The 24,638-nt window shown below is 57.8% G+C and overlaps 1 protein-coding gene across 1 annotated transcript in view; it reads right to left on the bottom strand.

Annotated features, from left to right (window-relative positions):
• GNAZ (G protein subunit alpha z) overlaps positions 1 to 24,638 on the bottom strand; it is a 49,987-nt gene that overhangs the window by 22,573 nt on the left and 2,776 nt on the right. The window contains exon 2 of the mRNA XM_081037527.1: positions 4,741 to 5,934. Coding sequence (XP_080893653.1) covers positions 4,741 to 5,463 — 723 coding nt within the window. The 5' untranslated portion in view covers positions 5,464 to 5,934. The remainder of the gene's footprint in view (positions 1 to 4,740; positions 5,935 to 24,638) is intronic.

Below are 24,638 nucleotides of genomic sequence, written 5' to 3'. Positions count from 1 at the left end.
GGTACCTGCTTTGAAACATGTCAACCAGCTGTCTGTTGGGTAAGCAGTGGTGACACTAGGCCTCCCACAGTGAGCCTGGCTGTGGTCCAGACCACCTGTGGCCACATTTGGTCCTGCATGAAGGCAAAGGTGGGGACACCCCTGGGAATTGCTACCTACTGGGTCCCGAAGGAGGGGGCAGGAGTCCCCAGGTAGCATGAAGGTTTGTAGAAACGAGACCATGAGTGTGCTGGGTGCTGAGTGCCCCCTCCCCCCAGCGCCATGTGCAGCTGGGATAGTTGGGCTCCCTTTGGCATCCGGCCCCGAGCCAGGGCCCTGCACCTGCACAGCAAGTACACAGCAGGTGCATACCAGGTACACAACAGGCCCACCACACGGCTGGGAACACCAACAGCTTCTCCAGGAAATGGGCAGTGAGCGAGCTCCGTGGGTTATCACGTGGGAACACCTCGACACTTTCAGCCAGGCTTTTAATCTGTCTCTTCTGAAGGTTTCTTCCACTATTAAGTGGCTACACAAGCCATTAACAGACCTGGGGCCAAGGTTGGGTGGCAAGCAACTACTCTTTTATTGCTTTCTTGAGGTTTCCAGCAGGGTGTTGGGGGTCCGGCCGGCCAGGGCACTAAAGAGGAGGGGGGAGCGCCCGGGACCACTGGCAGGCTGAGTGAGGAGCCCGTGCAGGCCCTCAGGCACATGGCCTCTGGGGCTGTCACCGAGGGGTGGGTGGCCTCTCTGCCGGAGTGTGGCCACGGCTAAGCCTCTGTATTTAAAGTCCTTGTCTTTACTCCTGGAAGGAGCCACAGGGCAGGTGGAGAAGGAAGGCCAAGCCACCAGGAAGTGGTTGCTCCTGCAGAGGGCAGGCTGGGGCAGGGTGACCTGGCTTTGCGCAGGCAGCAGGAGTGGCTCAGGGAGGGCCCATGGCTGTCGTGAGCTACAGGCCTGGGCCGAGCCCAGCTTGGCCCTCAACCTGTCCTAAGCTCGGGTGCCCCCACCTGTCCCCTCACCCGTGACAGGGAGAGTAGGCACAGCTGCCGCCCCACAGAATTATTCAGGTGACACATCCCTGGGCCATGCTCTGGCTCCCAGCAATGTCTAGGGGAGCCCCACGTAGGGAAATGAAAGCCCACCCAACTTTGGAGCCCCTGGGTGCCCACGAGGACCGCACGGGGGGTGGAGACCCATGAAACTCTTCTGGGACGAGGGCTGAGAATCGCTGTCAAGGCTGGGCGTGGCTCGCTGCCATGTCTGCAGACACCCCAGAATCCGCCTCCCCCTGCCCAGGTGCTGCCCTGTGCTCGCTGCAGCCCTGTACGCCCCGGGAGCCCAGAGATCCTGACGTTACCCATGGCAACGTGCTGACGCAAATGCCAGCGGGCGGGCGGGGGGCTGTGGCTCCTCTGCTAGGAGTGGGGGCGGGGGGCTCTGCCAACCCTCTGTCGGGAATAAGGCCTTGGAGCTGAGGGGGGCAGGAGAGCCCTGAGGAACTGCGTCCAGAGCCTGGCACCGGGCCCCCAGGCTCCTTCGGTTTCTGCAAAAATCAGCATGGCCTGTTCTTGGCTGCCTCGCCTTCGCCAGGGCCCAGAGCAGTTCTGGGCCCTCCGAAAGGAGATGGCAGGGGTGACAGGCCTATCCCAGTCCCTGTGGCAGCAGGCGGGAGGAGGGCAGGGGCATAAAAGACGCAAGTCACAGGCACTGACAGGAGCTGCCTGAAGGCACCGGGAGAGGCTGGCTCTCCTCGCTGCCTGGCCTGGCTCTTCCCTGGGCGGCCAGCCCACCTCCTTGGCCAGCCGGCAGGAGGAATCGCGGAGGATATTGTCTTTCCTCAGCAGCCTGTTTGTTTTCCATCCTGAGATATTGTTGGTAGAGCATGAAAGGTCAGAACCATTTGGAATCCAGTGAATTTCCAGCCTCGCTCCCTTGAGTTTCTCATCGAGAATTTCCTTTTCTGGTGAACAACCACCTCCCCAGGCCTGCTGAGACCAGGGTGGTAGTGGGGGTGAGGGGGGGCAGGCCTGGCTGCCAGCCTCTCTCTTTATAAAATGCCCTGAATGGCACCAGAGCCTGGCTGCCTCATAGAGCACCCCACAGCTAGGCCACTTTCCCACCCAGGGCTTCCCGCTATGGCCCCCCATAGGGCCAGGGCCAGAAGAAGGCTAGAGATGGGAGGCCCTCCCATGGGGGCCACTCACTCACGTGAGCCAGGACCCCCCCGTCATGAAGGACTGCAATGGAGGGGTGTGTAGGCACTGGACCAAGGTGAGGGAAGGCCTCTCAAGGAGGTAACACCTGAGATGAGACCTGGAGGACAGAGGCAGGGGGACAGGAGGACAATGGGCAGGGTGGTCACGCGCTTAAGGCTGGAGACGGCAGAGCACATGGAGGTGAAAGAAGCCCATGAAGGCCAGAGCAGAGAGAGGAAGAGGCGTGAGGAGGCGGGGATGGGCCTGGCGGAACCAGGAGCGCCTCGGGCAGAGGACCTGGCCTGGGTCCCATCTTTGAGGACACTTGGGCCACCTCCTCATTGACAGGTTCCGAGAGCAGACATGAAAGCCAAATCCCTCCATGAAACATGGGACCAACTCAGGGCCCAGGCACCCTGCCTCTCGTGTCCTGGCACACCTGTGGATACCGGATTGGTGGGCAGAACCTGCCAACAGATGATCTGGGAGACCAGCCCGGCGCTGAGGGAATTTGCCACACTGGCCCTGGAGATGACAAAGGAGGCAGCCAGAGATTTAGGCCCCCGGGAGGCCTCAGAGCACAGGCTATTCCCAGCCTCAGGACATAGCAGAAACAGGCAGAAGCCTGGAGAGCTGACTGCTGGAGCCTGTGTGGCTGCCCTGCCATTGTCCCAGGGCCTAGCATGGGAACCTTCCTTTGCCTCACAGCTCACAGGCTGGTCAGCCTCAAGCCCTCTGCCCACTGCAAAACCTCATCAAGGAACCTGACCTTGCTCATCTGCTGGGATGTCCCCTCTGCCTAGAACCACACATGGCGCCACAGTGGGGGCAGGCAGAAGAATAAGAGTAGCTGGAACTCCAAGACCACACAGCGCTGGGAGCAAGGAGGGCCTGCCCTCGTGGATAAATGGCCTTGGCCCAGGCCACTCCCACAGGGGACACCATCGCCAGCTGGGCACAGCTCTGGGGAGAGCCCCAGATGCACAGAGGGGAAGCAAACCCTTCTATCTCCATGGCCACCTGTAGCTGCTTGCCCTTCTCCAAGAGGCAGGGCCTCTTTGTAAACCTGATGAAAGCTACAGAACCTCTCTCTCCAGAAGAAATGCTCAGGTGCCGGCACAGCGGCCACAGCTTATAGCCATCCACACACTTCCTCGGGGCTCCAGGCTCAATTAGGACTCCCTGGCTGAAGCCCCCAAAATAAAGCCACTGCCTGCCTTAAAAAAACCAGGTGAAGAAATGAGCCCCTTCCTTGCCACTGCACTGGTCCTGGACCCGTAAGGCTGACCCCTATTTCCCAGCATGGTATGCCCCCCCCATGACCATCATCACCCCTTCCCCGAGGTTCCTGCCAGCCGCGACCTCCCCAAGCCCCTGGCACCCACAGCCCCACACCACTTATAGCTCCTTGTGGACCCAGTTTGTTTCCAGCTCTCCCACCCAGAATCAAAAGCCTCTTAAGGGCAGATTCCGAGTCTTTGCTCAGTGCTCCTGTCTGGCACAAAAATCTCTGCTGCAGGGAGACCCTGGCCATGCCCATCCCTTGTCTGGCTGTGTGGCTTCCACCACCACCACTCCTGGGAGCCCAGGGAGATGTGGCACCTTGGGGTCTGGCTATCCGGCTGCCCGGTAGCTCCCCTCACGCTCCCACCAGCTCAGCACTGGGCCCAGGTTGCCCCTCGGCACCTCTGTGCACTGCACCCACCTCTGCCCCCGCACCAGTGGTTCTCAGCCTGGGCTGGGGGCCTGAGAGAATCGCATACCCGCCCAACCCCTGGGGATTAAATCTCAGAAACCGTTCTTAACCCTGTTGCTACCATGGTGCCGTGGATTGGTAGGAGCTTCGTGTTTACTGAGCTGCCGCCTGGAGCAACAACTGGATACCTGGCCTGCGCCTCGTCCTGTCTTGTCCTGCAGAGCCACCAACCGCCCTCCCGGCTTCCAGTGTTGCCTCTACGCACCTGACGGCACCCAACTTCACTGGTAGCGAAGCCCCTCACGGTACCTAGCCTCCCCTTTCTCCTCCCCAGCAAGTCTTCCCTGACCCCCAGGAGGCCAAGGGCTCCAAGCAACACGCTCTTGTTTGCCGAGGGGCGGGCCCTGCTCAGCAGACAGCGTCCCCTCCGCACTCCGCGTTCTCACTCCCATCACTGAGGTGGGGGCTGCCGGGGCACCTGGGGCCTGCAAGTGTCTCGAGGGCAGTGCTGTCAGCAGCTGGGTGAGGGCAGCGGGAGCCAAGGAGGCACCGCTTCCCAGTGGGGGCCTGGGGGGTGGTGGTCACTTGGACGGCGTTGGAATCCTGTCAGGGCACCGAGGTCAGAGTAGGGCCTCCCAAGCTGGGGTGCCGACCGAAAGCTGCCCGCTGGGGCGGATGTGCTGACAGCAGAAGCGCCCCTGAGGTCCTGTGGTACCCACGGAACCCGCCACGCTGCTCCCTGTGCTCCGAGACACACCTTCATGGAGCCTCTCCGGCCTGGCCCTGCCACACACCCAGAAGCCCATCTGCTTCCCAGGGACCAGCAGTGGCAGGAACAAGCAGAAGAAAAGCCTGGCCACTCACCGTCTGGTTGTCCTCGTAGAGCTTCAGGTCGTAGCCGCTGAGCTCCACACAGAAGATGATGGCAGTGACGCCCTCGAAGCAGTGGATCCACTTTTTGCGCTCCGACCTCTGCCCACCCACGTCCACCATCTTGAAAGTGAGCTCCTTGAAGGTGAACTTGTTCTCCACGATGCCGGTGGTCATGTCCCGGGAGCGCAGGATGTCCTCCACGGTGGGGATGTAGTCGGGGGCGGCGATGCGCTCCAGGTCGTTCAGGTAGTAGGCGGCGTTGTCCTCCAGGTGGTACTCGCTGGAGCGGCCGAAGCAGGCCTGCGCCCCGGGGTCGGCCCACAGCCGCCGCATCACACCCAGCAGCTCGGGCGTGATCTCGCCCTTGCTCTCGGCCGGGCCCGTCAGCGCGAAGAGCTGCACGGCGTCGTAGGCGCGGTCCGGGTTGTGGAAGTCAATCTTGAGGGCGGCCAGGGCGCGGATGATGCGTGTGAGCGAGTCGATGGCGTTGTAGATGATGAGCGGCTTGTACTCCTTACAGGCCTCCAGGTTGAAGCCGCCGCTGTGGATGATCTTCATCTGCTTCACGATGGTGCTCTTGCCCGAGTTGCTGGTGCCGAGCAGGAGCAGCTTGATCTCCCGGCGCTGCCGCTGGCTCTCCGAGCGCAGGTGGCGGTCGATCCGCCGGGACCGCCGCGCTGCCTCTTTCTCCTCCGAGCTTTGCCGGCATCCCATGGTCCGGCGGCGGCGGGCCCAGACGGGAGCACAGGACGGCGCCTCTCCCCGCGCCCTGAGGGAGTGCGGACGCTGAGGTGCGCGTGCTGTGCCTGGCGGACGGAGCCCAGCTGCCCTGGGGCACTCAGTGTGGGTGGCGGGCCGAGGCCGGGCCCCACTGCAGCCCCTGCCCCAGCGCCTCTTCTGCAGCCGGCATGGCGCTCCTGCTGCGGGAGGGGGCCGAGCCCTCCCTCTAGCGACACTCCCCCTCCCCGGGCTGCGGCCTGGCCTGATTCGCAGCAGTCATTCCCTGTCCTCCTGATGGTGGGAAGCCGTCCACTCGCCTCTGCCCACTCGCCTCTGCCCTGGCTGCTGCCGTCTGGTCCCCGGTTGCTGTGGCGATGCTGCTAAGTGCGGCTGGAAGGCCTGCCGCCAGTGCCGCTGCCGCGGGTGCTCCCTGCGGCCCCCCTGCCTCGGGCATCCGCCCTTCACCTGCCAACACAGAGAACAGCGTGAGCCTCCTCCCACTGTGGGAAAGAGAGCCTTCTGGATGGCAGGAAGCTGCCTGGGGAACAGTGACTCCAGCCCCCTCCCCTCCAAGGAGCTCCACAGAGTTGGTGCCCAGACCACAGCAAACACACACACTGGCCAGCGCCCCCCGCGCCCCTCCTGCAGCTCGGCACTTGAGGAAAGATCACCTAGGGCTGTACCACGACTTCGGCCTCAGGGTCTTCAAAGTGGGGGGATCAAGCCCAGGCCCCACCACCCCTCCCTGACTAATGGACCCGGCGACCTCACCCCTCATGAACCTCAGTCTCCCCGTCTGGTTAGGATACAACATGGTGGATCTGCTGAGATGCCACCCTGTGGCCTCTCCTGCAGTGGGTGGGACTGCACCCACATGTGCTGTGGCATCGATAGGGTTGGCCTCTCCCTGGTTTATGGTGGGACAACTGGGTACCCTCAACTCTTATCACCTCTTGCAAGAACTGGGTCACCCCTGCTCTCTCCTGGGGCAGGACATTCCCCAGGAGGAGGCTGGTCAGCCCTACGAGTGAGCTGACAGACAGGGAGCAGAGCGATGTAGAGGTCTCCGGCTGGGAGACCAGGGGCTGGACAGCAGCCTGGGGCCGGGGCTCCCTGGTGGGCAGGACGGATTCCCTCCTGGTGGGTGAGGTACAGGGAGGCTTAGGCTGGGCAGGCAGAGTGGGGGGAACAGAGGCTGGGGAGGGGAGAGCATAGGGCCGTGGCCAGGTATGGGAAGCGGGACAGGCCAGAGCAGTGCGAAGCATTGGGAATCAGAGTCCAGGGCAAGACAGCGGCCCAGAGGTCAGGCAGCTATGGACAAGGAGCATGCTAGGAAATGCCTGGACACAGCTATGCTGAGGGAGTGGTGAGTAAACAGATGGCCAATCAAGGAGGGTGGAAATTATGCTTAGAAGGGAAGTTCCATGATGCCCCCCAGTCTGGGCACAGGGGGCGCTGTGGAGCATATGTTGCGGGACATGTACATAATACATGCAGCACACACGCTCACACATGTGCATGCATGTTCTGTGCAAGCAGAGGTCTGGGACGTCATTCCCCAAGCAGCACTGAGTTCCGCGCTGTGGAACACAGAAGTATTTTTTCTTCTTTGCATGTTCTCATATTGCCTGTATTTCCTTCAGTGACTTTTGTCACAAGAAAAGTTCACAAACAAGTATTCCAGCATTGAAAAGGAAGACCCTGTCTCTTGTGGTACCTGAGAGTGCCTCACTCCACCCAGGACCATGAGTGGGTCAGGCAAGGCCCCAGGGCGGCTCCCTGTTCCCTGCTGATGACCTGGCAGCCCCTTGGGTAGAGACAGGAGTCCAACGCCCTCAGCCAGCTCCATCCAGAGCCCCACTCTTGGGACATGGTCTAGCCCAGGCAAGTGACATGGACTGGGGTCATGTAGGGCTGTCTCCTGCCTCCATGCAGAGCTACACTTAAACAGATAGAGATGTTGGCCGCTTCCTCAGAGGACCACACATGATCGCCCTGCCCCAGGTCCTTCTCAAACCCAAATACCTCCCTCAGGGAACCCAGGAGGCCGCAGATTGTTCTCTGGAGGGCCAACCGGTCACCCTGGGCTGCTCCCTCCAGCAGCACCTCTCGTCTCGCTCCTGTACTGGAACTCTGCCTGTTCTTCACAGGCCAGCTCACACACAGCTGCCACCCCCACCAGTGGGCACCGTGTCCCCTTCCTGCTACCTGCGCCTCTCTACCATGTCCTTCCTTTCACTGGTCCTTTTCACCAGGCTGGGATTTCCTTAAAAGTGGTGAGGCCTTTACATAACACCCTATAGGAAAATTAACTTAACACTGATCAAAGACTTAAATCAAAAACTACAAAACTCTTAGAAGCAACCATAGGGCAAAAGCTTCATGACATTGGATTTGGCAATGATTTCTTGGACATAATACCAAAGGCACAGGCAACGAAAGAAAAAATTGACAAACTGGACTTCGTGAAAATGAAAATATTTTGTGCATCAAAAGATAGCATCACAGGGTAAAAAAGCACCTCACAAATTGGGAGAAAATATTTGCAAATCATATCCGATAAGGGGTTAATATCTAAAATATATAGAAAACTCCTAAAACTCAACAAAAAAACCTGATTGAAAACTGGGCAAAGAACTGAGACATTTCGCCAAAGATGTACAAATGGCCGATAAGCACATGAAAAGATGTCCAACATCACCAATCATAGGGCAATGCAAATCAAAACCACAGTAAGATACCAGCTCACACCTATAAGGATGGCTGCTATTAAAAAAACCACACACACAAAGTAACAAGCACTGGTGAGGATGTGGAGAAGTCAGAACCCTTGTGTCTTGCTGGTGGGAATGTAAAATGGTACAACAGCTATGGAAAACAGTATGCAGAGTCCTCAAAAAATTAAAAACAGAACCACCATATGATCCAGAAATTCCACTTCTAGGTATATACCCAAAAAAACTGAAATCAGGGTCTTGAAGGGATTTTTGTCCACTTATGTTCACGGTAGCATTATTCACAGTTAACATGCGGAAATAATGGTCCACTGACAGATGAATGGTTAAGCAAACTGTAGTCCGTCCTTACAAAGGAACAATCCTCAGCTCTAAAATGGAAGGAAATTCTGACACATGCCCCCCACACCTGGATGCGCCTTAGGACATCATGCCAAGTGAAATATGCCAGTCACAAAAGGACACACAATGTATGACTCCCTAGACTGATCAAATTCACAGAGGCAGAAGTAGAATGGTGAGTGCCAGGGGTCACGGGAGGGGGGTGGAGAGCTGTTGTTTAATGGGGACAGAGTTTCAATTTGGGAAGATGAAAAACTCCTAGAGATGGATGGTGGTGATGGCTGCACATCATGAATGTATTTAATACCACTGAAACGTACACTTACAAATGGTTAAAATGGTACATTTTATATTATGTGTATTTTACTACCAAAAAGAAAGTCTTGTTGGTAAACTAACCCCCCCCAAAAAAAAGAAAAGTGAAAGGAAGGTCACGTGGCGTGGGAGAAAGCAGCAGGTCCACGACCAATCCTGGCTTTACTCACCAGCAGAGGGCTGCTCTGGGCCCACATTGTTCCCCCTTCCAGCCTGTGGACGGCCCCATGCCAGTCTCGTGGGAGGGCAAACCTCCCCACCTGCCTTGGGTTTGAAGCTGCGCTGAGGAGGTGTGACTTGAGCTTTAGGAAGTGTGTGCTCCATGACCTCAGGGCCAAGGGGCGGGACTTCTGAGAATCAGGACAGCAGCCTGGGGCCCGCCACGAGGTCTGGACTAGTAGCCACGGGGCAACTCGGGAGTAAAAGGGAGACTGTGGCCAGACAGTGGCCATATTTGTCCGGCCAAGCTGTCTGCCATCTGTACGGGGCAGCTACCCACAGTCATATCTGAGGTGGGCCCCTCGGCTGGAGGCACCCGCGTTCTTCAGATCACCAGAACCAACAAAGTGAAGGCCCCACAGAGTTCTCCTTGCAGTTCGGAGCGGCTCAGCAGTGTTGGTGGGGGGCGTGGGGGGTGCTCAGTGCCATGGAACCAGTGGTGGGGTGACAGGGCTATGCATGGGCACAAGGGGGCGGGGGGAGGCCAAGTTCCAAATGGGACCTCAGAACAGTCCCACCCGCTCTGAGGCTTGGTTTCCCTGCTTTTACATGAGCCTGCCAGTCTCACTTCTAACTGGACCTCCAAGGACTACCCGTCAGCCCAGAAACAAAGGCTGGATGGCCCATAACTGCTCACGGGTCTCCAGGGCCCGACACCCAGGATCCCACTGCTGAGCCTGGCTGGAAATGACTGAGGAATAACAGGAGTTGCAGCCAGAAGGGGAGCGTATGCAGAGGCCCTGTGTGGGAGGGGAGGGGAAGCAGTGTGACTAGAGGGCTGACAGAAGGTCAGAGTGGCTGGACGGAGGACAGGCACCAGGAGAGAGGAGCTGGGCCGACCAGCAGGAGCCCACTGTCGGCTGCGTGTCTGTGACGGTGTGGTTGTGTTCCTATGTGCGTGCGTGTCTGTAGGACTGCATACGTGTGAGTACACAGGTGCAATGTGTGTCTGTGTGCAGCTGTGAGTGCTGTGCCAGGAGCTGAGGTCACATGCACAGGAGGGTCGGGCTGCGGGGAGAGGCCAGGGAGCAGTCAGGCTCCCCAGCACCCCCGTTCCTTACTAGGCCGGGGCTTGGAGCCAGGCATCTGGGGCAGCCTGGGGGTACTGCTGACCAAAGACGAGGACCCATGCCCGAGTTTATGCAGGCACGGGGGTGGGAGTCAGACCGAAGGTGGGAAAAACAGTGGTGGGGAAGGTTCTGAGCTCAGAGTAGGGTCGGCGGGTGAAGGCTGCAGGTCTGCAAAGGTGGGCCAGCCTCCCAAAAGGTGACGGGGGAGAGTTGATCATGAGCAGGTGGTCAGGGAAGTGGCCTGCCAGTCTAAGGCCCCGAGGTGGGAATGTACCTGGCCAGTCTAAGGGACAGCAGGTGGTGGCTGGAGCTCAGAGTGAGGGGCCGACAGCAGCAGATCACTGTAAGGGCTCTGGCTTTTTCTCTGAGCAAGTCAAGGTTTGAGCAAGGAGTGAGCGATCTGCCCTATGTATGAACAGCTTTCCTAGACCAGGGAAGGCTCCTGCACACAGCTATCCTGGCAAGTGGGCAGCGGCATGGGCGGTAAATGGACAGCGCCTGGTGATGGAATGACGGTCAGGTTCAGGGCAGCCCGGGTCTGGCCAGCACTGGAAGTGGAGCTGTTCGTGGAGGGGACACTGGTGGAAGTGACAGGTGTGCTCATGGCGGACTCAGTATAGATGTGTGGGGTCCAGGTGGGGCTCCCCAGCAGCCACGGGACACTAGCTCCTTTAACAGAGGGTCCCTATCCTTGGCTCTTGACAAACTCCATCAAGGCCTCTCATGGGCCTCCCTGAATCACCTCCCCACTTGCCTGTGTGCTTAAAGGCTGCCAGGGTGTGACGTCCAAACCCAGGGCCCACTCGGACTCCTTGGCTGAAAGCTGCTCCATTTCCAGTCTCAAGGCCAGATACATGGACCGACTATCCCCAAGACTGACCCTACCCTACCCCCGATCCTGCTTCCAGCTAAAGGCCTGGACTGCTCTCGTGTCACAGTGCCCCCTCTCTGTAGATACACCTCTCTCAAGTCTGTGTCCATGTCATAGATGTCAAGTGACAGCCCTGAGCCAGGGTGGGGACAGGTGGTGGTGGACGGTGCTGCCACCTCTGGCACTCTGCACCCTGGTCACCCAGCATGCCAGGGCATGCTCTTCCCAGGCATGTCCCCACAGCCTGGCACAGAGCTCCAGCATGTCACTCCCATGGCCACTGTCTCCCTCACTCACAGCCAAGTTAGGAACCAGGGCAGAGCAGCTAAGAGCAAGGCTGTGGAGCACCAGCCCCTCCCCGCCCACTGCTCTCGGAATAGCCCCTTCTGGGCCCGCCCCCACTGGGAAGGGAGCCCATGGCCAAGGTCACCCACGGTGTTGCTGCCCAAGCCGGGCTAAGCCAGAGGGTCTTCAAGGAGAGAAACGGCTTAGCACCTTACTGGGCTGGAGAAAGCCTGGACCTGGTGGCTGGGGCTCCCTCCGGACCAGGCTCCCACTTCCTCTGAGGGAGAGCGACACAAGCCCAGCTCCTCACTCAACATTGAGCCCTGAAAGGGATGAGCTAGGGAGGGGGTGAGACCCCTCCCCCCTCGGAAGGTAGTTTGGTCCCACTGAGGAGACAGACCCGCACCCAGACTGGATGGAGAGGCATGTCTGAGGTCCAAGCAGAGGCCACTCGGATGGCCAGCAGTGCAGGGGGTGGCAGGAGGACCCCAGAGGCCTAGGGCAGCGCAGGTCACAGGGCCAGCAAGGCAGAGTGAGACCACACACCCAGTGCATGCCCTCTGCCTGCCGCCCGACCGGACGTGTCTGAGGTCCTGGGCCTTTCCACCTCCCCGGAGTTGCCTCACTTCGGTCCCCCTTGGAGGCAGAGCCTCTGCCTTCCTGGGTGGGGCTGTGACTCAGCACTACTGTCCCCCTGCTTTCCACCCCACCCCTCCTTGCTCAGACACCTACTGCGCTGGCCACAGCAGCCTTTCCACCTGCCAGATCCACCTTGGCACCCAGCAACTGCTCTGTGGTGACCTAGAGAAGGAGGCGGCGGGTACTGGCCTGGGCAACTGTGACCTCAGGCCTTCCTCAGGCAAAGCAGAGAAGTCCCTGCCTCGAGTCCCAGTAGGCCCATGTCTCAGGGTTTGCAGGGACTGACAGGAGCAGACACATGTTGGGGTCCACACCCCTCTGCTGCTGGCTTCATGGCCACCTTGGCTTACAGGTCAGAGGGGCTCCCCCAGGCCTCCCAGGACAGGATCCACCCACATTGTTTCCATGTTCTTCTTCTAAAGAGTGGGTCCCTACCCTGCTCTTCAGAACCTCGGTCTCTTCATCGGGTCACCCGTGGCTCTATTTTAGAAACTAAAGGTCCGGAAAAGCCTGTCTGGCCTCACTGATTATCGGTTTTCCTCCCCTCTTGATAAAGAACTGTTCCCACTACCCTCGCCTGCCTGGTGTGCTGCCATCCAGGGTTCATGCCCTTTCCTGCCTGCCTCATGCTCCGTGGGCCCTGTCCATGCTCCTCAGTACATCTCCCCGAGCCCGGCCCGGACCCACAGTCGCTTGCAAGGGGCAGCAGCTCCTCTGTGGTCTCTGATAAGCCGGTGTCCTTTGGCCGGCCTGGTTCTTCCACCGGTTCTAACTTTCCTCCCCTTTCAACTCTGCACCTTTACCCGCCTGAACATCGGCTGCGGCTGCAAGGTGGCACGTGTTGCCAGTGCTCCAAGCTGCTGTATGTGGACAGCTGGTGCCTTAAAGCAGCGTGCTATTGGCCTTCTCTGTACGTGTCACCCTAATGGTCTGGTCACAGTCCAGAGCCCTGCCAGTCTCTTCATGGAGCTGTATCCACATGTTCTTGGACCACCAGGGACAGCTGCAGGCTGGGCCTTGGGTGGGTGCTCCAGGGAAGCTGGGCATGGTGGGGACCCGGAGAGGGCTATGACATGCTTCCTCTGGCTGCTGGGGCCACCAGGAGGGAGGAAGGTGCTGCCACCGTCATGGCCAAGGGGACAGCCTGCACCTCCATCTTGCATGGGTCCACCCATAGCTATGCTCATGCCTGTCATCGCACATGGACGTCATCTCACATCGGCCTCACAGACAGGAGATGGGCACGACCTCACTGATGTAACAACTAAGGTTTGAGGAGAGGGGGCGACTTGCTCAGGGCTGCCAGGCTGGGGGCCTGCAGGGATCAGTTTCCACCAGATCCCTGCCCCCCTAGTATCCCCAGTGCCGGCCACTGCAGCCTAACCTGGTTACCTGCTGTTACTCGACATTTTTCTTTAAATTGACTTGCGTCTTTTTACTTAAACAGGTATACTTCAAAAATGTCATATTCCTACTTTAAGTGGAAAGCCAAAGTCATTCAGTATAGACAGAAGTAATTTAAAATCTCAGCTAGCATGAAGGAAATGTTGGCTGCTGGCCAGAGACCACCACCTGCAGAAGGGGCCGGCCTGCGAGGCCACTGGCTGTTAAACTGGGATTAGCACCCCCGGAGGGAGGGAGAGCCACAGTGGCACCAAACTGGGATTTTCTACGCCAAGGAAAGGATTGAGGGAGAAATAAAAACGGATTACCTGCCTCCTGGGGAGGGTTGGTGCTGTTCTCAGAGGTGGCCTCAGGTCACCTCACATGGTCTAGTGGCTGCCCAGCCCCTGGGGGTGCAGAGTGGTACACAGGGAACCTGGGCCCAGAGGCCCTCTCAGCTGGGACCCCTGGAGTGGAGGCAGTGGGCCTGGGTTGGGGGCTTCTGGACTGTGGTGTCAGCACCACAGTCAGGCCAGAGGCCACCGCTCATCTTAGGAAAGTGCCCCACCCTTAACCTACTGTCTCCCCTCCTCTGCTCAGGGCCACTGGCCTGTTCATTAGGGCACCCTCCACTGCTCTCTCAGCGCTAAATTACCTAGTAGGAGACGCAGCGGTACCTGCCCTAGGTGGAGGCCCTCTACCCTCAATCCGATCCAGCAATCAATCAATCCACCACTGGGCCCTGTGTGCTCAGCACCCTGACCTCTGGGAATCGAGCCCCATGTGCAGGTTCTGCTCTGGGCTCAGGGGACACAAAGTGAACAAGCTGAGTTTGTGCATCAAAGAGCTTATACTCTGGTTGGGGAGATGGGTGAGCAAATAAATCAGTGAGGCCATTTTTGACAAAGAGCAGTGCCACGGAAAAGAGGGAGTAGACGCATGTGGCCAGAGTTGACTAGAAGACTGAGGGGAACGTCCAGGAAGTGATACTGGAGGGAACACAATGACAAGTCACTCAGGAGTGGGGAGGGGGCCGGGGTAGGGGCAGGAGGCAGGTGGGGCAGGGATGCGTGAGCGGGGCGCTGCCCCAGGGCTCGGCCAGGGGAGACCCTGCCTGTCCTGGGCCCAGCTCAGAGCAGGTTCACACAACAGCGTCCCTCCCAGGACTCCGTGGGCTGCGCTCAGGGAAGGCTGCCTTGGCCAGCACCTCCCAGGGGCCAGAGGGCATAACCTGTTCCCCTTGAGACCCCACCTTCTCCCATGGAAGTTCCACTGGTGAGGGGTGCCATCAACCTGTGCCCAGGATCCACGTGGATCTGCTACCCCTGCTCAGGGCAGATGCTGGGCACATGAGTCCCCAGAAAGCCCCCCAACCTAAGGCCAGGGAGTGAGGCTGAGGTACCATGCTTCCCTCGCACTTACGGCTTGCGGCGTAGCCTACGTCACAGGTGGCAGAATCCAGCTCGGTCCATCCCAAATGCTCTGATAGTGTTTAATACAACGACACATATTTTTGTACTAACGGCACATCTTCCTGAGCAGATAAAAATCCCTTCTTGCCTCGAGGCCAGAAACGATGGATGGGGACAGGACCAGGAGGTGCCCTCTGGGGAAAGGTGGCCTTCACAACCCCTCCTTCCTTTTCGTGAATGCCACAGAACTTAGGTCCCTACCTCCCTGGCTGTGTCTCCCCACACTCCACGCCCATAGTGCCCCGCCCTGCCCACCAGGCTAAAAAAACGTCCCTTTGAGGCCAGGTGACAGCCTCCTACCCTGTGAGGGCCCCTGGCAGTTTCTGCAGCCGACAGCCCCCTCAGAGCCTCAGGGGACTCATCTAGACTTGCCACCGGGCCCTCTGTGACCTTGAGACAAGTGTTGTGCGTAGCTGTCTGGGCAGTGGAGCCAGACTTTACCCTGGGAAGATCCAGCGGGATGCGCATGGACCAGCCCTTGCTTGGCTCTGGGCCACCCGCTCCCCTGCAGGTACCTGCCCCGACCACCCTCACTGTGCCCTCAATCGGTCTGGCCTCCTGCTCCAGGTCGGCCTTACTTTCCACACTCCCTTCCTGGTCACCAGCTTACTTCTCTAAGCCAGTCTCTGTTAAAGGTGTGCGGAACAGATGGACGAACACCAAAAATCATTGGTGCGCAGCTCCACGGCTTCCCCAGCCTCCCTTCCGAGTCATTACCTCCCATGACCCCGCCAGGAGCCTGCAGCACAGGATCCACTGCAGTCCACACCAGACCCCCCCGGCCCGGAGGCTTCCACTGACCCGTGGACCACTCCCAATCCGCAGCTTCCTGTCCCTCTTCTCACGTTCTCACGGAGTGGCAAGGGCCCTCCTGCACCCTCCTCCTGCCCCCCTCCTCTCCCTCCCACCACCCCGGCAGCCCTGCCTGCCCTTTCCCCTTCCAGCTAGCTCATGCCCACCCAACACACGATCCTGACCACTTCATATCCTGCTGAAAATGAGACAGCAGCCTGCGGGTGGGAAGTGTAGGCTCTGCACCCCCAGTGCACATGGGCTGAGGGCCCAGTCAGCCCCAGCTCCGAGGAAACCGGCTCTCCTGGTCCTTAAGCCTCCCCCCAGGTGCCCCCACGCTGGGAAACCCCACACTTCCCTGCAAGTTGCCCCTCAGGTGGTCCTGAGGTAGGGGCTTTTAGGCTGGCCCCTTCCCCAGCACTTGTACAGCAGGCTTTACAACCTTTTCAAGTACAGGGACCCACCCCTCCCCATTCTAATGTTAAAAACAAACAAACCAACCAACCCTGCAGATTCTACCATGATTACAGATAAATTTCTAAGACCAAGAAATGATCAAAAGCTGCCATCAAAGTTGGAACTGCTGGCTGGTTGGCATACTGAAAAGGGACTTTAAACAGGAAGTCATAAGAAATGCTAATACGTACTTTAAACATTTTGTTTTAACCTGAAACAGATAAACATACAGGCATTTGTCAGTTTGTGGAAGGGGCCAAGATATTTTCTCCAAACACAGGCTCACTTACCAGAGCTACTGTCACTATTCCTGCTTAAATCACAGCACCCCAGGTGCGATGGCCAGGTGACTTTTCCACAGGGTGTGAGGTGGCAAAGTAACCAGGACCCGAATCCTAGGCTGCCGTGGCTCCCTGTCCCCAATATTCCAGTTGTCTTGCCCACAATAACCTAACCACAGCTTTCACTGAGGCTTTCCAGAGTATCCACTAAATTTCCATGGAAGCCCGTTCTACATTCATGTCATCATATAATGACATGATGATATATAATCACAGTGACAGGTATAAGTGACATACACAGGTTTGGGACACACACCACTGACCAAAGGGTTTGGTGCCGAAGTTTGCAGCACAGGTTGCCCTGAACATTGGGCTAGAAGCAGTCACAGCCAGTGGGCTCTACTGAGAGAAGGGGGAGTGTCCATCCATCCAGAGAGTGTTGGGGACAGGGTAAGGTTTCTGAGTAGCCAAGTTTTTGCAAGGCTTGTAAATAACTCTGCATTTCATGTATCGTGACAGCTTCTGCAAATGTCGGAAAAAATAGTAGCATTGTGCATATGTGAGAAGCTACTGACTTGGGGCCTAGGGACCCCCGACTGTGTGTGGCTTCTCTGCAGCCACTCCACCGATACCAGGGCACTGGCCACGGGTCAGCTTACCCAGGCACCCCCACAGAAGGTCTCCCCTTAAACGCAGCTGCCTTTCTTTGCCCCGTCCTCGCTCCCTGCTTATTTTGGAGCAGAGTCAGAGTGGATGGGAGAAGGACCAGGGTGGGTGTGCACAGGGTCCCAGCTGTAGACAGGCCCCAACAGATGGCTCTACCCTGGGGAGGCAGCCCCTCAGCCCCAGGGTGCTCCGAAAGAGGATTAGGGAGGCCTTTCCCTGTGGCCCAGGCTGTACCGCGGCTCTGGATGTCCCCGCCACGTGTTCCCAGCCACCAAGGCTGACCAGACGAGATGTGACAGCGTCGCCTGAGGAACACTGACTCAGGAGGAAATCAGGCCAGAGATTTCTCTGGGCCAGGAGTAAATAAATAAAAACAGAAAGGTTCCACATACAAGGGGAAGGAGACACTGCTGTGCAGGGAGCAGGTGGGGCCTTCACTAAGAGCTGAATGGAGGTGTCTCTGCCTCAGAGAGAGCCTGGCTGTCTCCGGTTTCCATAGTAAAGGTAAATGCTGTCAGTCAGGACCCCGGGCTAGGTAATGGCTGTGATTTTACCATTCTGGGTCTCTGTTGCCTTGTAATTTCCTGTCCCCTGCCTCTGAGCATGGCATCCCATGATCCCATCCCCTCACCCTGGCGACCCCATGGCCCGACCGCCTCTTATGAGGGCTCTGTGGGGCCAGACCAGTGCCGGACTCCCTCCCCAGCCCCTCCTGCCTCCCAGCAGCTTCTTTCCTGTCTTTCCTCACCTGGAGGGTGAGGTCCCTTTTTCTTCCTTGCCCCTCCCTACAGCCTGGTTGTGGAATCTGTCTCCAGGCCAGTACGGATCAAAGCAAGTGCAGATGGGCCCACTCCCAGGTCTGAGGAAGGGCCCAGGAATGTGCACTCTATCGGGCAACACAGGGCCTCCTGAAGCCAGTAGCCAGGGGGTCCCTGCACCAGAAGCTGCTCCAGGTCACTCTCCATGTCTAGCCCGGGTCCTCCAGTCTGTGACAGACAGCCACCAGCCTGCGGCAGCCTCTGACCCTGTCTTGAGAAGCAGAGCCTGAGCCAGGGATTCTTGAGCACCTGACTAGTTGAGGGAGCAAGTTCAAGAGAGAGAGACATAGTGGGAGGGGCCAAGGAGGGAACCAGACAAAGGTGTGCTGACCCACCTTGAGGGAAGGGAAGGGCCTCCCAGGCATTTCCAGAAAAGGGGGCACCAAGGGCCCAGGGCAGTTCTCTGGCAAGGGGTGCAGCTGTGAGGAGGCAACAGTGACTGAGGCTGGGGGACAGTGTGCCAGCAGGAAAGGGGATCTGGGGGCACCCACAGTCTGCGGCATGCCCAGCATGCCTTCCCTCTGCCCCTTCGCCCTGCCTTTCTAACAGAGTCCATGCCCATGTCTCAGATCAGGGCTGGGCCCAGACTGCCACACGACCTCTCAGGTCTCCTCGCTCCCTCCAGCGCCTGTACAGCCAGGAGATTCTCGTAAAAACATAAGGCAGAACACTCCTGTTGTGCTCCAAACCTTCTGATAGCGCACCATCTCAGTTCTAAGCCATCGTCCAAGTTTTCCCAGGGCCCCAGGGCTCTGTGACTGGCCCCTGCCTCTCTGATCCGAGCCCCACCCCATGCTCCCTCTTTACTCCTGCCCCACGGGTGCCCTTGCTGTCCCTCGAGCTTATGAACACGCTCACCTCAGGGCCTTTGCAATGGCTGCTTCCCCTGCGCGGAATACTTTGTGTCTAAACAGCGACTCTGTTCTTCCCTCCACTGGCTCAAGGACCCCTCCATGAAAGCCCTCCCTGTCCATCCTACGACTCCTGGAATGTCTTACCTCCAGCACTGCTGCTTTCTAACTTGCTGCATAACGTACTTACTGTGTTGCCCACCTCCCACAGGGAAGGCACTGTCAGTCTGTGTGTCACTGATGTGTCCCACTGCCCGTAAGTACCTGACAGGAAGCAGGTGCTAATAAATCTAACCTAGCCCTTTGTACTGAGGGAGGGGCCAACTCAGGGAGGGGCCAGCCCGGGACTTCTGGGAAGTCCTCTAGAAAGGCCCCTGGCCTCCCCCAGATGGACACAGATGTGTGGTAGCCTCCTGCCGGGCTGGGCTGACCCTGATACTGCCCTGCCTCTGAGCCCCCGGCCCAGGATGTCCCTTCACCTGGTAAAGCTGTTAGGGATGGGGTTCTCTTGCTGCTACTGAAAGCACGCCCCTAGTGCCATCCTCCCCCCACCCTCCCCCACAGCCCCAGCCTTCCTGTGTCAGGGAGGGGACATTACCCAAAGTTCTAGCCAGCCTGGAGCCTGGACCTGCAGCGCACCCTTCTGCCCCAGTCTTCGGCAGCGACACCCTCCCCACCTACCCCATACCAGTCCTCCATCCCTAGTCCTTCCCCTGGAAAGCCCCAGAACAGCCAGCAAGATATAACTAGCACCCTCAGAGACTGAGGCCACATAGGGGCCAAGCCCAGCCATGGAACTCTAGGAGCTGGAGCAGGATGGTGGGAGCAGTTTGGCCATGGGACTTCCTGAAGGAGGCGGGTGGTGTTGGGGGCACCAGGGCTGGCCTGTCAGAGGAGGGCTCCTGTGCCCTCCTCCCTGCTATGGGGCAGGGCAGGGCTGAGGATGTACGTGGATGCGTGGTGTTATCACAGAGGAAATCGATGCCTGGCACTGGCCCAGTGTTTAAGCGAAATGAATAGATTTTGGCCGAGGACAAAGAGAGTTTGATTAATCAGAAATTGGATAATGGAGGCAACACTCTAATTATTTTTCTTCCCAGCATTTTGTCGAGAAATATGTTTGCACAGCATATCAGAGGTAACGGAGCGGGTGAGGGGGGAGACCACGCTTGGAGGAAAGCCCAGCTCTAGGACAGGGATACTGAACCCACACGTGCCAATGGGGGCTGGGGGGCAGACTGGGGGCTGGGGTCTTGGTGGTCACTCCACGGGGTCACAGGAAACAAGAGGGGTCAGGTGGGGCAAGCCAGAGGCCCCACACAACTGTGGCAGCTGGGGTCACAAAGAATGTGCCACGCATGGGTGGGCGAGGGCGGGGGGGGGGGCCAGGTCAGGTCCTCAGGAGGTGGATGGCCTCAAACAACAGTCTCTCGTGGAGACTGTTCCCTCCCTGGCCTGGCTACCTCCACACCACCCTTCCCTACCCATAACCTTCCTGGTCACTGTCCCCATCATCCTGTGCTGTCTCCACTCCTACAACACTTGGAGCTGGAACCCCACCAGGTTAGCATATTTCTGTGGTCATCTGGTCTCCCAATACCAGGCAGGCTTCTCTGTGCTGGCGCAGGGCTCAGCACATGGCTTAGCCATTCATTCAGGGTACAGAGAAAGGCTGCCACAGGAAGAGACATTTAACAGTGACTCGAGCTGCCTGTTGGATTCAGAATGCCATTGGTGAATTCAGCACTGAAGATGGAGACAAGTCCTTACCTAATCTTGGGGTCAGGGTTGGGGTCCAGAAAGAAGGGACACGTAAGGAGAAATGAAAGATGAGCTGAAACTGCCAGGCAAGAGCGAGGGCGTGGTGAGTGGGGCGGACCAGTCCCTGACAAGCATGTCTAAATCCCGCCTCCTGTGTGCATGGCAGATACCACTCAGCAACCATGACCACTTTCCTGCTGAGCTAAAAGGCGCCTCAGAACCCTTCTCGACGTTGTGCTTTGGGCAGCCACTCCAGAGTTGGTATAAGAAGTGAAAACTATCTACACCCTTGACCCAGCCCAATTTAAAGAGGGAGGACAATAAGGTCCAGAGAGTGGAGAGAATTTACCAACGTCAGCATCACAGGCAGGGCTGGGACTAGAACCCAGCTCTCCCAACTTCCTGTCCAGCATTCTTTCCCTGGCACCGAACTGCCCTGCTGAGCTAATCTTGGGCGCAGGGGCTATCTGGAAAGGCCACTCGCCATTATGTGGTCACTGTGGGTACCGTGTTCCTTTTCCACTACCAGGATATGTCTAGCCTTCTTAGGATGGTTTCTTATGGACATGCTACTATATGTCATGACTACATGGATCCCTTGCAACTGACCAAGGCCTTATGAAATCACTGAGCGGCCAGATGTCAGCCCAAGGCATCTGATTCCCGGTGAGAGGGACCTGGGCCAGTGGTGGCAGTGTGAGACGATGGCAGCCCACCTGCCTCTGGCTTGAGAGTGAACCACAGTCAGTGGTGTCTACAGTGGGTGGTTTGTGTTCACTGGCCACACCTAAGCACCAAGGACACCTCTCGGGAGCACTGGGTAAAGCTAGAGCAGCACTTCTCCAATATGAGGGCTACAGCCACCAGGAATGCCAGCCGTCCATGTTGAGTGGCTCAACAGGTCATGTTAGGCCTGTCTGCTTTCCAGTATTCATCTCCCCATTCAACAACCATTTCCTGAGTCCCTACTATGGGCCGGGCTGGGCTCTAGGGGGCCAGATTCTCTGAGATGAACAGCAGATAAAGGTTTTGACCTCAAAGAGCTTATGTTGAGGTACACTAGAGAAAGAGCAATGGTAAACCAACACAAATAAGACAGGGGGTAGGTTGTACTGTGATGAGTGCTAAGGGGAAAAAATAGAGGCAGGAAGGGGTACAGGATATGTGTGTGGGGGGACATGGGTGCTGTTCTAGATAGAGGGTCTGGAGGGACCTCAAAATGAAAACAGAGACTCAGAAGGTCTGGAGACTGTTTCTCCTGGACACCCAAGTATATGTGTGAACCCTGTGTGAGAACCGCTGGTGAGAAGAGCAGCTGCAAGGATCAGTGAAAAGGACAAGGGCTTGCTGCAGCCCAGCAGCCCTGCCAAGACAGGGGCCAGGTCCTAAGAGCTGGCACCAGCAGCCCCCCTGGACCACCTTCCTGGTGATCACTGGGCCAGTAGAGGCAGGGTCTCTACAGGAAGGTGGGACACTCGGGCTGCTGAAAAGCAATCCCTCAGGGTTCTGGACACCCTCCCTGGGGGCCAATAACCCACTCGGGAAAGCCACCCATCTCTCCAGGTCTGTCTCAATTGTGAGTAGAAAACTGAGGTAAAAATAGGCCCCTTCTTGGCAGAGCTGGTTTTTGGGAGGATAAAGTGAGTTTCTGCACCCCTACCCAGCCCCTCAAGGTACTTGCCCACTGTAACCCAGAGCAGATTCTGCTGCCCTCCCTGTGAACACCTAGATCTGAGCTCGGGGTAACATATGCACATTGAATCCACTCTCCTTCACTCCAGCACCGTGACCTTGACCTCTGTGACTCACAGAAGCAGGTCTCACTGAGGGGGTCAGCTCCTTACCCCACCCAGGGAACCCTGCTCAGACAGCTCTCCATCCTAGGGCTTGGGGGGGGTGCTGTTCAGTGGGGCAGGGTCTCTTCCTGAAAGGTCTGCTCTGACCACCGCCCATATAGCCAGGACAAGCCCTTGGGGACAGGTATGTTTCTGGTTAGAGACTGCTGGAAGGAACGCTGGGCCTGATACTGTTGGTAAAACCACACAGTGGTTTTTAACAGTCTCGCTCCTTTGTACTTTTTGATGGATTCTCCAGGGACATCTCTAAAAGAGAGTTATACCTTAATTTAGAAGCAAATAACTCAAAACTCTGTGATGTAGCAGGTTCCTTTGGAAAAGAGATGAACTCGAGGAAGCCATTGTTGTGTGAAGCTGCCCACTGCGCTTGCCCAGGTCCTGTCAACAGGACTTGATGGCCTTCAACCCTCGAGCTGCACTTCCTGCCCGAGAGGCCACTGGGGACCAAGGGACAGAGGGTGAAGAAACAACACTACATGAGGCCAGGGCGAGGCTCTAAGGCTGGCTCTAACTGACCCCAGTGGCCCAAGTGCCAAACACAGTCCATCTGCTCAAGGGAGACAAGTGAAGGGGCCGGGGGTGGTGGGCTGGCGGCACTGTCCTTGCAGGCAGCACCACTACTGAGCTCCAGGGGCACGCACGCCGGCGATCCCACAGGGCCTCACACCTGGTAGAAGGAATGCGCTGCTGTCACGGCACTGAAATGCTTAATCACTTGTAACAAGGGCCCCACAAGTTATTCAGCCCATCCTGCCCATGCTACTTAGTCCCCACGAGCACCTTTCCCACCGCAGTCTCCGCTGTACGGGCCCACCCTTCTGGGAACACCCCTAGCGTGGCCATCTCGATTGTGCTACCACCTCACTCACTCGCTCGTCAGTCCTTTTCTCTCTCTTTTCTGGATGACTTTCTCAGCTCATGTTCTGAGCAGTAGAGGCCGAGGCCTGGCCCAGTCCCTTCTGGTCCCACCTACTCTCCATCCCCACATGATCTCGGCTGGTTGCTGGCTTCCCGTACACCTGGTGCTAAGGATTCCAGGTTTCTGCCTCCAGCTTCGCCTCCCCTGTGACCGCCACATGCGCCCATGTCTACAGGCTCTAACCCAACTCTTAATTCCCTGGCTCTCACGAATGCGTCCGCGACTTCCTTTTCTGCCAATGCCAACTACGACCTTCCAGAGCTATCCTCGCCTCTTCTCAGGCAACAGGTCCTCTTTAAAACAACCCATCCGAATGTCTGTCACTACCTCTACTGCTCCCACCCCACTGGCTCAGTAGCCTCCTTATCCCAAATGCTGCAACAGCCCCCAGCAGCCTTCTGGTCTGCCTCTGCCCTCCCCCCGCCCATTCCCTGCCCGTGCCCATCAGCCAGAGAGGTCTTTTAAAAGTGTAATTAGCTCGAGTTTCTCCTCTTTTCCAAAACTACCCAGGGTGTCACACCTCCCCGGTGCCTGTGGAGCCCTGCCTGACCTACTCCTCAGCCCCCAGCCCCCACAACACTTTACTGGGCTCCAACCACCCGGCCTTCTGGTAGGGCCTCCAGCAGCTGACTGTGTCTGCCTCAGTGCCTTTACATCTGCCATCTCCTCTTCTGGTGCTCTTCTGTCAGTCACATGACTCACCCGTTGCTTTCCCATGGCACTGCACCAATGGCAGCTCCTCCAGAGACTACTCCCCCTCCTGCTTTATTTCTCTTCACGGGGCCTATCCCACCTAGCGTTCAGTTATACAGTTGTCGTGTAAGCCTGCCCCTGTCTCATGCGAGTGCCCCGAGAGTGGATGCTGTGTCTGTCCTGGTCCTTGCCATATCCCTGTGCCTGGCACAGCGCCTAGCACTCTGCAAGTGCTGGTAAATATTAGCCAAAAGAATGACTGAACGAACGAAGTGTGTGAGGTTCTGTTTCCTCGGGCTCCGTACAGAGGGCTGACGTCTCCTTCTCCATGCTCGACAGTCCCAGCGAGTGAATCTGTCAGTTCACGCCCTTGAAGTACCTCCCCAGCCAGTGTGGGCATGTAGAAGGGGCCAAACGTGAGGGGGGGACCTGTGCAGGGACTTTTGGCTCTGTTTATAGACGAGGACAGGTGGCTCAGAGAGGACAGGGCTAGGCGGGGGGGCAGCATGGCCAGGTCTTGACTCAGGTCTTCTGATGTCTCACCTGGAGCTCTGCTCTCGCCCCTTCCTACCCTGTGTAGCTCCCTGTGGGGAGCTAGGCCCTCCCATCCCCTCTCCAGTCTGCACAAACTATGTCAGGCCACCATTCTGGGCTCCTGCCTGGGGCTGATATAGCATCTGCCCCAATGCGTGTCCATTTCCCTTCACCCTCCTTCCTGCCAACCATGGCACTTGCAGGCCTGCCT

Source organism: Rhinolophus hipposideros (assembly GCF_964194185.1).
Source record: "Rhinolophus hipposideros genome assembly, chromosome: 24".
NCBI classification, from domain to species: domain Eukaryota; kingdom Metazoa; phylum Chordata; class Mammalia; order Chiroptera; family Rhinolophidae; genus Rhinolophus; species Rhinolophus hipposideros.
This window is presented reverse-complemented; position numbering and strand designations above follow the sequence as displayed.